Source organism: Arachis hypogaea, chromosome 11 (genome assembly GCF_003086295.3).
Source record: "Arachis hypogaea cultivar Tifrunner chromosome 11, arahy.Tifrunner.gnm2.J5K5, whole genome shotgun sequence".
NCBI classification, from domain to species: Eukaryota; Viridiplantae; Streptophyta; class Magnoliopsida; order Fabales; family Fabaceae; genus Arachis; species Arachis hypogaea.
This window is the reverse complement of record NC_092046.1, coordinates 27155250-27173327: the sequence shown is the minus strand read 5'-3', so window position 1 is coordinate 27173327 and position 18078 is coordinate 27155250. Positions and strand designations below refer to the sequence as shown.

Below are 18078 nucleotides of genomic sequence, written 5' to 3'. Positions count from 1 at the left end.
TCCTTTCAGGTTCAGGATCTGCTTCAACTAGAATATTCTTGTCCTTGCTCCTGCTCATATGACAAAGAAGGGAATAACAAAGAAAATATGGAATCCTCTATGTCACAGTATAGAGATTCCTTTGTGTGAGTAGAAGAAGAAAAGAATGTAATGTAAAGAAGAGAAGAGAAAAAAACTCGAACACAGAGAGGGAGGTGGTGTTCGAATTTTTTGGGTGAAAGAGAAGTGTTAGTAGATGAATAAATAAATAGAAGGAGATGAGAGAGAGGGAAATTCGAAATTTAATTAAAATAAAAATTAAAATTTGAAAGTTAGATTTCGAAAATTAAAGTTGAAATTAAATTAAAATTAAAACAATTAGTTAATTAAAAAGGAAATTTGAAAAAGGAGAGAGGGAATTTTCGAAAATAAGAGAGAGGATTAGTTAGGTAGTTTTGAAAAAGATATGATTGAAACAAAAAGATAAGATTGATTGAAAAAGTTTTGAAATTTGTTTTTGAAAAAGATATGATTGAAATTTAAAAAGATATGATTGAAACAAAAAGATATGATTTGAAAATCAATTTTAAAAAGATAAGAAGTTAGAAAAGATTTTGAAATTAATTTTGAAAAAGATATGATTGAAACTTTAATTTGAAAAAGATTTGAAAATAAAATTTAAAAGATTTGATTTTAAAAACTAAAGTTGATTACTTGACTAACAAGAAACTAAAAAGATATGATTCTAGAGTTTAAAGATTGAACCTTTCTTAATAAGCAAGTAACAACTTGAAATTTTTCAATCAATCATTTTAAATGTTAGTAAAGATTTTGAAAATTAAGAAATAAAATAAGAAAAAGATTTTGAAAATCAAATTTAAAAAGTTTTCGAAGATATGAAGGTAAAATGAAAAAGATTTGATTTTTGAAAAGATTTTGAAAAGATAAGATTTTTAAATTGAAAATTTGATTTGATTCATAAGAAACAATTAAATTTAAAAACTTTTTGACTAAATCAAATCATATTTTCGAAAATTTTGAGTAAAATAAGGAAAATATATTTTTTTATTTTTAAATTTTTAATAATGAGAGAGAAAACACAAAATTGACTCAATGCATGAAAATTTTGGATCAAAACATGTGATGCATGCAAGAACACTATGAATGTCAAGATGAACACCAAGAACACTTTGAAGATCAAGATGAACATCAAGATTTATTTTTGAAAATTTTTTAAGAAAAGAAAAACATGCAAGACACCAAACTTAGAAATTTTCAATAATTAGTCACTAACAAATTAAAAATGCATATGAAAAACAAGAAAAGACACAAAACAAGAAAATATGAAGATCAAACAAGAAGACTGGCTGGGAACAACTTGAAGATCATGAAGAACATATGATGAATTTTCGAAAATTCTTGAGAAAAAAGAAACACATGCAAGACACCAAAATTAAAAATTGACTCTAGACTCAAACAAGAAACATCAAAAATATTTTTGATTTTATGATTTTGTAAATTTTTTTTTTGTATATTTTTTTTTTGAAAATTAATTCGGAAAAACGAAAAAGAAGAAATTATTTTTTTGAATTTTTTCGAAAATAAGAATAATAAAATCAAAAAGGTTAAAATTAAAATAAAGTTACCTAATCTGAGCAACAAGATGAACCGTTAGTTGTCCAAACTCGAACAATCCCCGGCAACGACGCCAAAAACTTGGTGTGCAAAATCGTGATCATTCCATTCCTTGGTAACGGCGCTAAAATCTCAATACCCACGTTCATGATCTTCTATCTGTTTCACAACTTCGTACAACTAACCAGCAAGTGCACTGGGTCGTCCGAGTAATAAACCTTACGTGAGTAAGGGTCGATCCCACGGAGATTGTCGGCTTGAAGCAAGCTATGGTCACCTTGTAAATCTCAGTCAGGCGGATTAAATTGTATTAAGAAATTATAGTGGATGAAAATAAATAAAATATAAAATAGGATAGTGGTACTTATGTAATTCATTGGTGAGAATTTCAGATAAGCATATAGAGATGCTTTCGTTCCTCTGATCTCTGCTTTCCTGCTGTCTTCATCCAATCAATCCTACTCCTTTCCATGGCAAGCTTTATGTAGGGCATCACCATTGTCAATGGCTACATCCCATCCTCCTGTGAAAATGGTCCAATGCGCTGTCACTGCATGGCTAATCATCTGTCGGTTCTCGAGCATACTGGAATAGGATTTACTATCCTTTTGCGTCTGTCACTACGCCCAACACTCGCGAGTTTGAAGCTCGTCACAGCCATCCCTTCCCAGATCCTACTCGGAATACCACAGACAAGGTTTAGACTTTCCAGATCTCAGGAATGGCCATCCATGGGTTCTAACTTATACCACGAAGACTCTAATAACTCAGACTCGGTCCCCTGTATTAGATATCCAAGAGATATCCATTCAATCTAAGGTAGAACGAAAGTGGTTGTCAGGCACGCGTTCATAAGTTGAGAATGATGATGACTGTCACGATCATCACATCCATCATATTGAAGTGCGAATGAATATCTTAGAAGCGGAATAAGTTGAATTGAATAGAAAAATAGTAGTACTTTGCATTAATCTTTGAGGAACAGCAGAGCTCCACACCTTAATCTATGGTGTGTAGAAACTCTACCGTTGAAAATACATAAGTGATGAAGGTCCAGGCATGGCCGAGAGGCCAGCCCCCAAACGTGATCTAAAGATGAAACTAAAGATGAAAATACAATAGTAAAAAGTCCTATTTATACTAGACTAGCTACTAGGGTTTACAGAAGTAAGTAATTGATGTAGAAATCCACTTCCGGGGCCCACTTGGTGTGTGCTTGGGCTGAGCTTGAAGTTTACACGTGGAGAGGTCATTCTTGGAGTTGAACACCAGTTTGTAACGTGTTTCTGGCGTTGAACTCCACTTTGCAACTTGTTTCTGGCGCTGAACACCAGACTGCAACATGGAACTGGCGTTCAATGCCAGTTTGCATCATCTAAACTTAGGAAAAGTATGAACTATTATATATTTCTGGAAAGTCCTGGATGTCTACTTTCCAACGCAATTAAAAGCGCGCCATTTGGAGTTCTGTAGCTCCAGAAAATCCACTTTGAATGCAGGGAGGTCAGAATCCAACAACATCTGCAGTCCTTCTTCAACCTTTGAATCTGATTTTTGGTCAGGTCCCTCAATTTCAGCCAGAAACTACCTGAAATCACAGAAAAACACACAAACTCATAGTAAAGTCCAGAAATGTTATTTTTAATTAAAAACTAATAAAAATATAATAAAAACTAACTAAATCATACTGAAAACTATGTAAAAACAATGCCAAAAAGCGTATAAATTATCCGCTTATCATCCTTCTGTTGGACCTTGATAAATCCCAGGAAAGAGTGAAGCAGTCAGAAGTCACTTTTGCTATAGATGAGGTCTTAAAAAAGAAAGTTGAAGAAAGTTATACCAAGATTTTTGGGAAGAAGCTTGACTTGATAGATAAAGTCACCAAGTGAAAGGAAAAATATGCAAATCTGGAGGAGGTTGTGGCTCAGATAATGGATGAGTTGGCTGGAAACTTAAAGGCTCAGTTTTAAGTCATAGCTCCCGAGGTAGACCTCTCCCCTATCTATCCTGACATGGTTGTGATTAATGGAAAGATTTTTTCTGCCTCCGATGAGGAAGACACTCTGATGCTTGACCTTAAGACTTCGAGAGCTTCTTAGAGCTTTGCTACTCAGATGGAAGATGAGCCTCTCGCTTCTCCGACTAATCCTGAAACTTTCCCGACCTCCTCTACGCAGCTCGAAGATACCTCCAAAACATCTAGTGAGCAGATCCCCTCTCCTTAGTTTAATGATCTTTGATGGCCCGTTATGTGGGTCTTATTGGAACACTTTAATTTGTAATAGTTGTAATTTTGAATACTTTATTTTGCTTTGTGGTTCTCTTAAAAACTTTTTCCGCAATTTTGTTCTGTGGTAGTTTCTAATGGATTTTTTTGTCATTTTGTTTGGGCTAGTTTAGTTACTTTAGTTTTTGTAACTTCGAAAACTTTGAAATGCATCGTCTGATGTTGATATTTAGTTGAATTGTTCCTTTGAAACCAAATTTCTAAGTGCTGGACGATGTCGTTTAGTGCATATCAGACATTCTTTTGAACCTTTCTTTCGAAGTCGGATTTATGTATTTCCCTTAATTTCGCTTTGACTTTAAGTAGTCACTTTTAACAAGTTACTTTTGTGATTAGTTTTAAGCTCACCTCTTTTGTTTTTAAGCTTTAACGAAGTCAATCCATGATCTGCTTATTGCCACTTCTTACATTAATTTAGACCTCGTCGTTTTATCTTGTTGACCACTTAGGTCGAACAATAATTTTTGCAATTTTTTGAGTTTAAATTAGTGCATTTTAATGGGAAAATTTAATGAAGAAATGAACTGTCACTGAAAAATAATTTACATGAGTTTTCTTGCTACTAAGTTTTTCTTTCATGAACCCTTAGCCCTTGCTATGGTGTCTCATTAAAACCCCTTCAGAAAAACCCTTCTCAGAAAAAACCATGAGGTTGGGAAAAAGTGTACACCAGGGAACAAGGTGCACTTTCTAACTGTAGTACCTTTTCAAGTTACATGTATGTCACGACCCTGGGAGCTCGTTTTCCTTCAAGTCAGACACTTTGTAGTAATCCTTTCCTAAGATTTTGATGATCTTGTAAGGTCCTTTTCAGTTTGCAGCCAACTTTTCTTTGCCCGACTTTTGTGCTCCAATGTCATTTCGAATTAGTATAAGGTCGTTCGTGGTGAAACTTCTTTTGATGACTTTTTTATTATACCTTAGGGACATTCTTTTCTTCAACGCTTCTTCGTTTATCCGAGCTTGTTCTCAGACTTTTGGGAGGAGATCAAGTTCTTCCTTGAGCTCAAACATTTCCTACTTCATCATAGAATATAATTCTTAGAGATTCTTCATTGATTCTATAGGTATCATGGCTTCTATGCCATAAGGAAGTCAGAGAGGAGATTCTCCAGTTTTTAAGTGTGGGGTTGTTCGATATGCTCATAAGACTTGAGGGAGCTCATCAGCCCATGCTCCCTTTGCGTCTTGTAGTCGGTGCTTCAACCCGGCCAACACGACTTGTTTGCAGCTTCTGCTTGTCCCTTAGCTTGGGGGTATTCTACCGACGTGAACATGTGCTTAATTTTGAGGCTTTCCACCAAGCTTCTGAATGCTGAATCAATAAATTAAGTTCTATAGTCCGTGGTGATGGAGTGTGGGACTTCAAACCGGGTGACAATATTTTTGTAGTGAAACTTTTGACTTTTTGAGGCTGTGATAGTTGCTAGAAGTTCTGCCTCGATCCACTTAGTTAAATAATCAATACCTACTATAAGGTACTTTACCTGTCCTGATGCCTGTGGGAATGGACCGAGGAGGTCTAAATCCCATTTTGAAAATGGCTAAGGTGAGGTGATCCTAATGAGCTCTTGTAGGGGTGCCACATAGAAGTTAGCATATTTTTGGCAACTATCATGTGGATGTGCCTATCAGGGTTTGGATGGCCGATCTCGTTGACCCCTATCTTCATCACTCCTCTTCCTTTTTTCTGGATCATCTGATCTTTCTACGAGATATCTTTCTAACCGACCTTCTCTGGCCATTTTTTCTCTCACATTTTTCAACTCATAGCAATCATTATTGAAATTCCATATAGTTTGTGATACTCACAGTATTCTGTCCGACTTCCAGCTTTCTTGTTCTCGATGGGATGAGTGGGTGGAAGTTTTTCAGTGTGGCAAATCTCTTTGTAGATGTCGACAAGAGAAACTCGGAGCAGGGTGTAATTATGGTATCTTCTAGGCTTGTCCAAGTTGTATTCATCCTTTTTCTTTGCTTCTTTATCTTTATCCAAAGCTTGGTAAGGAGGATTTTATCTTGGAGTTGGTTCTCTAATTCGAGAATTTTCCTCCATGTTGATGTACTTTTCTGCCCGTTCTTGTACTTTGTACAAATAGGTCGGATGTCGCTTTGATATGGATTGAGAAAATGACCCTTCTCTGAGGTCATTAACTAATCCCATTATTACTACTTCTGGAGGTAAATTTTGAATTTTCAAGCAAGTTTTGTTGAATCTTTCCATATAAGCTCGGAGAGTTTCTCCGACTTCTTGTTTAACTTCTAAGAGACTTGGAGCATGATTGACTTTGTCCTTCTGAATTGAGAATATGGTGAGGAACTTCCTTGCCAGATTGTCAAAATAGGTTACTGACCTAGATGGTAAGCTATCAAATTATCGCCACTTTGGTTAATGTCATCGGGAAAGCCTTGCAACGGGTCACATTGGACACGTCGGCCAGGTACATCCAACTTTTGAAGTTACTGAGGTGGTGTCTTAGGTCGGTCGTTCTGTCATAGAGGTCCGTGTCGGGGCTTTTAAAATTCCTGGGGACCCTAGCCCTCATGATTTCTTACATGAATATATCTTCTCCTCCAAAAGGGCTTTCCTCCCGATCCGCACAGTTGCTTCGACTTCGAAGGTCGGCCTCTAGTTTCGAGAGCTTTTCTTCTAGTTCTCTTCATCAACGTACCTCCTTTCGCAAATCTCTTTCAGCTTCTCTTTGTCGTTTGATCTTCTGTTCAAGTTGCTCTAATTGGCCATGGTGCCTGTGTATGAGTCCCATGATCTCGGTTAGATGCGGGGGCTCTTCATTTTTCTGGTGGATGTATTTCTAAATTGATTCTCCTAGGTGGAGTGTTTTTTGATGTTCCATCCCCGATAAAACCACTCGCTCTATCATGCTCTAGAGGTATGATGAGTGCTCGATCATTGTTATGAGGTTCTGGTTCTAACTTAGATTACCGTGTGACCTTCTTCGAATTGATTGTCTATCGTGACTGAGTGTAGATTACCCAACTCCTCGACAACGATGCCAATGTTTTGAGAGTTACCTGAAACTGGGTTGCTTTTAGGCCTGAATGTGAGGTCCAAACTCCTGTTGAGACAGTGTCCGACTTCCTCTAGTATCGAGGTGCTGCCATCCGAGTTCCTCGTGAGGTGGTGGGGATGGTACTTGCAAAGGACTCCGATGCTTAAGTTAGCAAGGGTGTAAGCAGGTTTTAGTAGATTGGATTCTGAATATACCTGAGGTTGTTAGTGTATTTATAGTTGAAACAATAGCCACCTTTTTTAGCGTAGTTCTACCTTTGATGGTGGATGGTCGTTTTCTTTATCTTGAGAAGTTGTTGAGATCTCCCTTTTAGATAAAAAGAAGAGGTAGTAGGCAATATCTTAGAAGTTAGTTACTTATTCAAATAAGCAGAACTGGTTTTCTTATCGTCAAATCCGACCTCTTTAAGGTCGGGTAGATGCAGTGCAGGTCATGTTAGTTTTCTTAATTGAGCTTTATCTATTTTGAGTCTGACTTTATTTTTTGGCCAAAATATGAACAAATCCAAATTAAAAAGTTTTACTTTATTTATGCTCTATTTGGTAATAATAAAAAATTATTTCATTGTTAACAAAATAGAAATTACTTTGTTGCTATCTATAAATTGAGGATAATAATTTACTCTTTATTATGCATTATTGTATGATAAAATTAAGTATATATGCATTTAACACCAAAAATAGATCCATTTGCATAGTTACTTGAATTTAAAATATCTTGTTTGAATTAAATTCTGAAAAATAAATTTTAAGAAATAGTTTAGTAATATTAAAGTATATTTAATGCATGTTTTGAAATCTTATTTTTATCTAAACATTAACTAGGTGTTAAATTGGTTAAACATAATTATTTTGTGTATGAAAAGTATATAGAATTAACCGACTATACTATAATGTAATGTAGAGGATAAATTATCCTATAGTTTTAAGAGAGTATCATCAAAGCAATTACCTAAAACTATAAATACAAAAAAAAAAAATTCTAATATCGAGTAATATTTCAAATAATTTTTTAATTAAAATATTTTTAGTAAAAAACTTTTATTTTTAAGAAATTTTAATTACTAAATTAGTTTTTAAAATTTTATTTCATTAAAAAATCTGATATGAAAATTTTAAAATAAATAATGCTACATATTCAAGTATTTTTATAAATTTAGTCCAACTAAATTAAATAATAAGACTTGAAGTAATATTAGTTATAACTAATTTTTGTTGATGTTAGACCAATTTAATTGGAGTTAGTTAATAAAAGAATTTAAATGCGTAATATTATTCTTTTAAAATATGCATTTTTTTTAAATAATAATAAGAAATGATTTGATTACATATATACTCTTAAATAAGAGAATTTAACATAAAAATTTTAATTTATCTACCAAATAAAAATTAAAAATTAATTTATTGATTAAAATTCGTATCAATTTCAACTATGATCCAACGAAAATCTTGATTCTTGAAACCTGATTTGGATATTACGTACTTTCTCATATCAGACAAGCAAGGATAGGTACAGGATTCATATTATTATTATTATTATTATTGAAGAACACAGTAGGTCCAAACATATATATAGAAAACTTTTAATTTGGACCACTGATCTTTGTTTTGAACTTTTGATAGATATTCGGGTAAAGTTGTTTGTCAGCTATATGGTTATCTTTAATGTCTTGATCTTTTTTACCCTTTGGATTTGACTCTTTGTTTTTTACCTTAGCCACACCGAGGATCATTCATTATTTTTGGCCTTCAAATACGTTGCACTCGTAATTATAGTTTCAAATTACGAAGGATTTTTGTCCTATGTATGTGGTGTGTTTAGTGCATCAGAGGTACCTGAGTTGAATTCCATGTTTCCAATTTTCAATTACCAAATCATAATGCAATAATGCATTTATTATTATTATTATTATTATTATTATTATTATTATTATTCGAGAACCATTATATTTTGGAAGCCACTTAAATAAAGATGTTAAAAACGTCTTTTTTTAAAGATATTTTTTAAAAATTAAAATTTAACACATAAAATAAATTAAATTGTATTATTTTTATTAAAATTAGATCGGACAAATCAATTTAACAAAAAAATTAATAAATTAAATTTTGAGCTGGTATAAATTAATATTTTTTATAAAAAATTACTACAATATTCCTATTATAAAACACAACTAAAATATCCCTATTATATATATTCATTTTGAAAACTTTAAATTCTAACCCTATAACAATAGAGAAAAAAATGGCTAGAATTTAGAATTCTCAAAATTAATATATATAATAAGAATATTTTAGTCATTTTATATAATAAAAATATTGTAGTCATTATTTATAAAAAATAATATTAATTTAGATAAATTTAAAATTTAATTCACTATTTTTTGATTAAATTAATTTGTCTGACCTAATTTTAACAAAAATAATATAATTTAAGTGATTATATATATTAAATTTTAATTATTAAAAAATATCTTTAAAAAAAATATTTTCTACATCTTTATAAAAGCATCCCTTACATTTTATAGGAGCATCCCTTACATTTTTTAGCAGTTTACTTTTGCAGCAGCTACTTCGGATATTGTTCATTAAAGATTTGTTTCTTCTAATATTTTAATATTGCAGATTACATTGCTCTTTCAGGCTTTCACTAATACTATATAAAGGTAACAGTTATTAAAATATTATCTACTCATATCATCTTCAGAAAATGATACTTTTACAACCCATATAAAAATGTCTACATTAGTCAAATTTTAAATAGTAATAATTTGTAATTTATGGTTTAGAATTTTAATTTTAGAAAGGGGTAATTTTTATTCTTTTAAGAAAAAAATTGACAGAAAAATATTAAGACTCGTTTTTGTTGCTTTTAATGGTTTTTTTTTTCTTTTTCTTTTTTTTTTTTTACAATATTCTCCAATAATTTTGAGTACATAGTTAAAATTAGTACCCAGTCTTAACATAACACCTGTAATTCCTTATCAGCCAAAGTCTTACTTTCAAAGTGGGTTTCATTCATGTGTAACACAAAACTTACAAGATAGACTGTTGTTGTTTGCAAATAAGAATTAAAATTTTCTGTTGACGCCACTAAAGTTCAAATTAAAAGCTAGATCTAATTAATAGAACTCCATCATCATAACATATACGCACTCAGTTTGTCTAGCTTGCATTGCTAATGGCCCATTTTTGTCCCACCCCGTTTGCACATCAACACAACCTATCATTATTGTGCTCCTAGCAAGCAAAATCAATGTGTCTGCAACTCTGCATGCATTGAAATGTATATCGTCGTTTTTTGGTTTAATAATAAAATGCATTCTATATTTTAGGAAAAAAATTATTATTTTTATTCATAAAAAGTTAAAAATATTAACAAATTTATCTAAAAAAAATTAAGATTCGGATACTCTACTTATCATACAAGACTATTTTTGTCGATATAAAATTAATTTTGTTCATCCATAATTAAATTTATCAGCATGCCAAAAAGGATAATTTACTTTCACAAAAATAATACTATTAAATGACACAAGTTCTAGTAGTGTATGTCATATCGTATGTTTACATATAATGAAAATATATTGTGTATGTACAGGGTGTTTTAACGTCGTATTATGGAATTACATTTACTAGACAGAACATGCATATAATAACTCACCTAAATTTGGTAGATGTCCTACTTAAAATAGTAAACAGTGTGTGAATTAATACAATAATGTCTAATATATAATCAATGAACTTAGTAGTGATGTTAATATGCTATATATGAATATAAGTACATACATAACTATGCGTTTGGTTCTCTATTAACTAGTGTGTACAACTCTTTTTAATTTTTCATTATTTATCCCCGCATTATTTTTCCACTGCCATATAAGGTCTTCACGAACCCTATTTGAAGAAAAAATATTGGTTTTTTTTAAATAGAATTATATAGTATAATTACATATGGATAAATTTTGCAAGTAAAAGTTAACACGCAGAATAAATGTTGAATAAGTCTCAATATTCTGACAACATACAAAGTACGTGTTGGACATGTATCAACATTTTGGTCAATACGTAAGATATGTATTGAACACGTTTTCTATACATTTACAATACTGTAATACACTTAAATGTCAATATTCATCAACTAAAATATCTTCATCATCTTTATATTAAAAATAATTTTTGACCAATTTATCTATTTTTATTTTTTATTTTATTTCGGGTTATTATTAATATTAATATATAATTATGGAATTGATAGTCACATAGTGAAACTACTCCAACCAAACAGTCAGTGGAGATTTTCCCTTTAGGCAATGGCATAAGGCAAGTTGGACCCAATATTATTGAATTGAATTCCAAATACGTCCTTTTCTCTTTTCTCTAGTAGTTAACAAGTTATTATGACGCGCCAACCTCATCAGTCATCATACATTATCATTAGTAACAAACAGGATCCCGCTAGGGAGACAATGGACTATTTGTACAATATGTACAATAGGCTATTGAGTTACAAAATGAACATCTCCCATACTATCACTATCTAGAATAACCATCCGAATACTAGCGATAATAAACATCTTCCCAAAAAAACTTAAACTAATTTTGGAGTTCACCAAAACTCAAATTCTTGACCTTTCGGACCTCACGCTTTAATACCATGCATAATACCACTCATCCTAAAAGCTTCAACTGATGAGAGAAGGTAACACTAATAATTATATCTCTAATACTCTCTAAACTTCCATTGTACACATTGTATAAATATTCTATTGGCTCTTCATACTTTCCCTAACAAATAACACTAACACACACACCGTGACTCACTTCGAACTCAACCAATATTGGATCCTTCTCACCTTTGGGTAGTTTGCTAGGCCATACCCATGCCAAAGGGTATGGACAATTGGACATGGAAGATGAATGAATAATCTCCCTCCTAAAATAGTACGAGAATGCCAACAACCACTTTGTACAACAATCTCATTTGGTTCTTTAACAAACTAATGCTTGTTTGTTGCGTGTACCACGTGAACACACCTTATAATATACATCAAGCTAAGCACTTTCTAAAAGCTACTCCCAAGTAAACTTTCCATGTGGATTTCTTTGGTAGGATTAGGGTGTTGAGAATGAATTTCCCAAAAATTAAACATTGTCACACACATTACTTTTTTCTTTATTGTAAAAATATACATCAATAATAGAAGAATGCTAGAAGTTCATCAAAATTTATTGTTTTTAGCCATTAATTAACCATCAATATTTAAAAATATAAGATAAAGTATGTTGTTGGATTACCAAACTAATGGAACTAGATTAAAGAATTTGAGTTGATAACTAAATAATGACAAAAAATAATAAATTTTTATAATCTCTAGCATTTTTCATATTTTTAAATATTTAAGTTTTGTAACATGTAATACCACTATTATAATTTATTAGTGGACTAATAGACACCAAACGCGTCTGTTAATCTATTTTTTATAAGTTAAATAAAAAATAATAATAAATTTGATATTAGCTAGAATGATAAGTTATACTAAAACCAAAAGATTATGAGTTTAACTATTGAAAATAACAACTTTTTTTAATAAATTGTAGATGGTAAAAGGTGTTTTAGGGGGAAAAAATTGTGCATCAATCCCCTTTCAATCTATATTATATATATAAAAGATAAAAGATAGATAGATAGATAATAGAAGAAGACTATATATAATAGATAGAAGATATATAAATTTTAATCTTGAACCATTTGAAATAGTCTGGAGGTCAAAAATTTAGATAATAATAAAGTTCTAACTTCAAATATTATTTTTCTTAAAATAATAAAGTGAATAAAATATAAAAATTTTATTAACAATTGTTTTAAAATATTTATTAAGTAGAAAAATGTTTAAAAAATTATAGAAAAAATATATTTATTTAACATTTACTTCAAAATCTTGGCAAAAACCCAGAATTACACGTAATATTATTAACTCTTTATTTTTTATTTTTTATTTTATTTATTTATGAAGAACTAATGTTAATTGATCTCTTATATAGGAGTAAACTCTAGCCAAAAAAAAGTGTAGAGAAGATGACTAGTAAAAAATATTTGTATATTATCACCTAACTTTCGAAAAATGAGAATAATTTTTATCTTTAGGATTATCCTATATGAATCTCTGAATTAATCTTAAAGTTTCATCCCTTTCGCTTTGCTTTTCTTTTCAGTTATCTACCCAACATAAAAGTATAAAACAGCAATGGTCATCCTTTTAAACAACAAAGTCTGCCAATGAGTTACTTTTATTATGTTTTAGCATATAATTCAATGAATTATAGTTGGTGCTCATGAAAGTGAATATGTTCACTCACGGTTCACTAACAGTGTTATAAACCATAGATGATACATAAAGCCATTTTTAGGTTAAAAGAGAAGGAAAGTAGTTAACACCGTTTGTTGAGTTTGTGTGTCCCTTTCACTATAACCTGTCATTGGTATCCTGAAATAACAAGACTTCCCCATGATGTTTACGCTGCTCCCTGGTGCAGAATCAGCACAGCAATAAGCCATGAGAGGGAAAAAAAAAGTTTCAGTGATACAGAAAGAAGAAAAGGACTTCATATAAGAAGAAAGAGATACTCCCACCAATCCTACTATACAGGTTACAAAAACCATTAAAGAGAAAAGATAGTAGAAAAGTAATATCCAACCCAACCATCAACTTATAAAGTTAGAAAGAAAACCCCACACGTCGAAAGGAAATTAATATAGATATGAAACATTCTTAAAATGCAGATTAGATGCTAAGAAGATCTGGTGGCGGTGACTTCGGAGGGTTTTGATTATCTTTAGTATGCTCTTTCGATGATGTGGCCATTGGAGACTCTAAGCTGTTTGATGATGACAATGATGAGGACTCGGTGATTGTCGAATCTCCCTGCTTAGATCCCGGTGGCTTTGGAAGCTCGGTGAGAATTTGAACCACTTCGCGCATGGTTGGTCGCTCTACAGCTTGTTCTTCGACACACAGCATGGCGACATAGAAAACGTGCATCACCTCATGGAGGGGAACTGAGGGAAGCCTAGGATCAAGAACCTTAAGCACTCCTTCCTTGTTTGAGTCTGTCATTTTCCTCACCCATTGCACAATGTCCACGCCGTCACCGAACTCACCAACCGGTTTCCTTCCGGTTACAAGCTCCAAAAGAACAACGCCAAAGCTGTACACATCGCTCTTCTCATCGACTTTCAAAGTGTAGGCATACTCTGTAACAATAAAAATCTCAACTTCAATAAATAACCATGAAACAATGTCAATATATGAGAAAGTAAACAACAGAAAATTAATAAACCGTTTTATTATTATGCCGTGTCAGTCACCATCCGTTTCCAACTGTGAACATGTATGATCTATAACTACATGACTAATTTAATTTAATTTAATCATTAGCTTGAGTACTATGGTCAAGAAGCAAGCAATAAAGTTACCTACCATTTTTCTTTAGTAGTAAATTGGTAATAGTTTAGAAGCAAACTGTAGTTATGCGGACAAATCAATCAAGAGGTCATCAGTGTTCGGTAGAAAAACAGAAGTCAAAATAGATCACAACATTAGCATCTTAGCAATATTAATTAATTAATTACTCAACAGTTATAGAGCAATACCCATGATGATTGTTGAGTCAAAATTGAATAGACAAACTCGAGAAAACATGATTGGGAAAACGAAATTAGTCACAGAAATTCAAATTCAACAAACTCAGAATTAGCTAAAGTTTTCTTCAACACAATACCTGGAGCTATGTATCCATATGAACCGGCAATAGCCGACATGCATTCAGATGTTCCAGAATCTTGGAGGAACTTGGCTAGCCCAAAATCAGCAACATGGGCTTCAAAGCTGGAATCAAGAAGGATATTGTTCGACTTGACATCGCGGTGCACAATAAGCGGCGAACAATCATGATGCAAGTAACAAAGCCCCTTTGCAGCCTCCACAGCAATCTTGTACCTTGTGTCCCAATGCAAGTGACCCCCTTTCTTCCCATGAAGAACCTCACCCAAGCTTCCATTAGGCATGTACTCATACACAAGAAGATTCGTCTCGTGGTTCGAACAGAACCCCAACAACCTAACAATGTGCCTGTGTCGAATCCTCCCTAAAGTTTGAATCTCAGCATTGAAACCATGATCATGGGATGATCCTCTACTCATAGCCGGTAACCTCTTTACAGCAACTTGATCCCCATTCGCCATGGCCCCTTTGTACACAATTCCAGCACCTCCTTTTCCTATGATGTTATCCTCCTTCAAGCAATTCAGAACATCGTCCACAGTGAAGTCCAATCGCTGGAACGCCGTGAGCTTCCAGGCGCGCGCCTCGCTCGCCTTCTTCAGGGACCGCGCCTTGAAGATTGCCGCCACAGCGAACAAGATAGAGCAAACAAGAAGCCCAATAACCAGCAATAGCTTCAAGGAAGAAGAGAGTGGACCCTTAACATGAGGCTGACGAGGGCCATTGACAACACCGTCTTTGCAAGGACCTAAATAAGGGCCACAGAGTTCGGGGTTCCCCAAGAAAGAGGTATAGTTGAAGTAACTGAATTGGCCAGTGCCAGGAACCAAACCAGAGAGATTGTTGTAAGAAAAATCCACCGATGTTAAACTCTGCATGGAAGCAATAGAACCCGGAATTGGACCAACCAAGTGGTTCCTTGAAAGGTTCAAATAGTTCAGTATCCGCATTCCAGTGATCTCATTTGGAACCTCGCCGGAGAGTTCGTTGCGGCTGAGATCAACGAATGTCAACAACTTGCACTGGCTGATCTCCGGAGCAACAGGACCAGAGAACTTATTATTGCTGAAATCCATCTTGGAGAGCTGCTGTAGCCTGCCAATCTCCGGCGGGATCCGGCCCGAGAACCGGTTCCCGTCAAGTAGAAGCTTCTGCATGCCGGAGAAGTTCCCAATGGACGGAGGTAACGGCCCTGAAAGCTTGTTATTGGAAAGACTAATTTGCCCCAAGTTCGGTGCAACGGAACCAGAAACAGGAAACTCTCCGGTCAGAAGATTATCCTGAAGTTCAACCTGCGTCAGTTTCGGAAGCCCAAACAGACCCTTAGGGATTGAACCGTTCAAGAAATTTTCACCCATTCTCACCCTACTCAGAGACTCACACTTTCCGAGTGAATCAGGAATTGGACCAAAGAGGAAGTTACCGAGAGTTATCAGTGTCTGAAGACGGTTACCGGAACACATTAACGGTGGCAAAGTTCCCGTAAGCTTGTTCGACGAGAGGTCAACGATCGTGAGCCTGCCGTTCTTCCCCAAATTCTGAGGAATGCTTCCGGTGAAGTTGTTGTCCCACAGCTGAAGCACCTCCAGCGACGGAAGCTCACCTATGAACTCCGGTATCTCACCGTGGAGCTTGTTGCGGAAGAGGTTCACGAGAGTTATGTTCTTCAGCGCCGCGAAGCTCGCGGGAATATCACCGGCGAGCATATTGTTCGATAAATCCATTGATTTTAGGCTTTTGAGGCTCCCAAGTTCCGTAGTTAGTGAACCGAAAAGCGCATTCACCTGGAGGAAGAGGGTGTCGAGCTTCTGAAGCCTCCCTATCTCCGCAGGAATCTCGCCGGAGAGTCCACAGTACGCGGCGTCGAGCCTGACAAGCTCGGACAAATTCCCGATCTCCGGCGGTATTCCGCCGTCGTAAGTGTTGTAGTACCCTACATAAAGCTCCTGGAGGGAGCTAAGGTTTCCGATCTCCGGCGGGATTTTCCCGACAAGCTCGTTACCGGAAACCGCAAGGTACTCCAGCTTCTGCCATTTGCCGTACTCCCGCGGAATTTCGCCGGAGAAGAAGTTTCCGCCGAGGTGCAAGTGGCGAAGCTCAGTCATGTCGGTGACGGCGAGGGGAAGAAGACCGGTCATATTGTTATTGTAAAGGTCAAGAACTTCAACATTGTGGAGAATGGAAAGTTCATTAGGGAAGGTTCCGTTGAAGATGTTGTTAGAGAGGTTGAGGAAGCGGAGGTTTGTGAGAGAGGAAAGAGAACTGGGAATAGGGCCGGAGAATTTGTTATCGGAGAGGGAGAGGTTGGTGAGAAAGGGGAGGAGCGAGAGGTGGTCGCCGGAGAGAGTGCCGGAGAGGGAGAGGGAAGAGAGGTTGAGGGAGGTGACGTGGCGGAGGTGGTGGTCGCAGGAGACGCCGCGCCATGTGCAGTGGTCGGAGGGAGAGGTGGGGGACCAGGAAGAGAGAGCGGAGGTGGGATCGGAGGTAATGGAGGCGGCTTTGAAGGAGAGCAAGGCACGGCGCTCGGAGATGTGGGCGGAGTGGGCCGTGAGATGGAGGCGGAGGAGGAAGAAGAGGAAGTGGAAGAGGAAGAGGCGCATGTTTGGTTTTGCTTAGCTGGCAGTGGGAGTGGAATGGAATGGAATGGAAGGCATACAAATACAAGAGAAGAAGAAGAGAGTTAGTGAGTGAGTGAGTAGAGTGAGGCGTGGGAGTGAGACCGAGACTGAGACTGAGACCGAGAGGGTTCAGTGTTCAGTGTTTGTTTGTTTGTCATCTTATCCTTCCTTCAGGAAAACGGGGGGAAAAATAAGGGATTTCATTTCTCATCGATCAATATATCATGTATTTTGTAGGTATGGCGGTGTTTCCTTTTTCGCATCTTCAGTTCCTCCTATTTACTGAACGGTAATTCTAAGAAAAAAAAAATTAAAATTTGTCTTATTTAATATTTATTAATTATTAATTAATAAATATTAAATAAAATAAATTATAATATTTTTTTATTAATTTTTTTAATTATCAAACATTTTTATTTATCAAATTAGTGTATGTCCCGCGAGGAGATTAACAATTTACATAATAATTTTGTACACAAATTTTTATAAATTAAATTATATATAAAATTTTGAATTCATTATTAAAATATTGACTTTGAAATTAATTTGTTTTTTATTATAAATTTATGACTTATTTGATATTTATCTTTAAAGATAATCTATTTTTATTTCTAAATTATAATTTAAAGTAAAATTATTTAGTTTTGAGAATATTTATTTACTTGTTTAAATAAAATTTTAATTCTTAGTTGGTGAATTTGAAAAAAATTAAACTACAATCAATTGTATGCCTTGAATGAATGA

General features: G+C 34.4%; 1 protein-coding gene across 1 annotated transcript; it reads right to left on the bottom strand.

Moving 5' to 3' along the window:
• Positions 1 to 13514: 13514 nt before the first annotated feature.
• Positions 13515 to 17578, bottom strand: LOC112720574 (uncharacterized). The gene is made up of 2 exons (XM_025771557.3): positions 14715 to 17578; positions 13515 to 14187 (listed from the first exon to the last, which is right to left on the bottom strand). Exons 1-2 carry the CDS (start codon positions 17314 to 17316, stop codon positions 13718 to 13720), a joined length of 3072 nt encoding a protein of 1023 aa, XP_025627342.1. The 5' UTR covers positions 17317 to 17578; the 3' UTR covers positions 13515 to 13717.
• Positions 17579 to 18078: the final 500 nt, after the last annotated feature.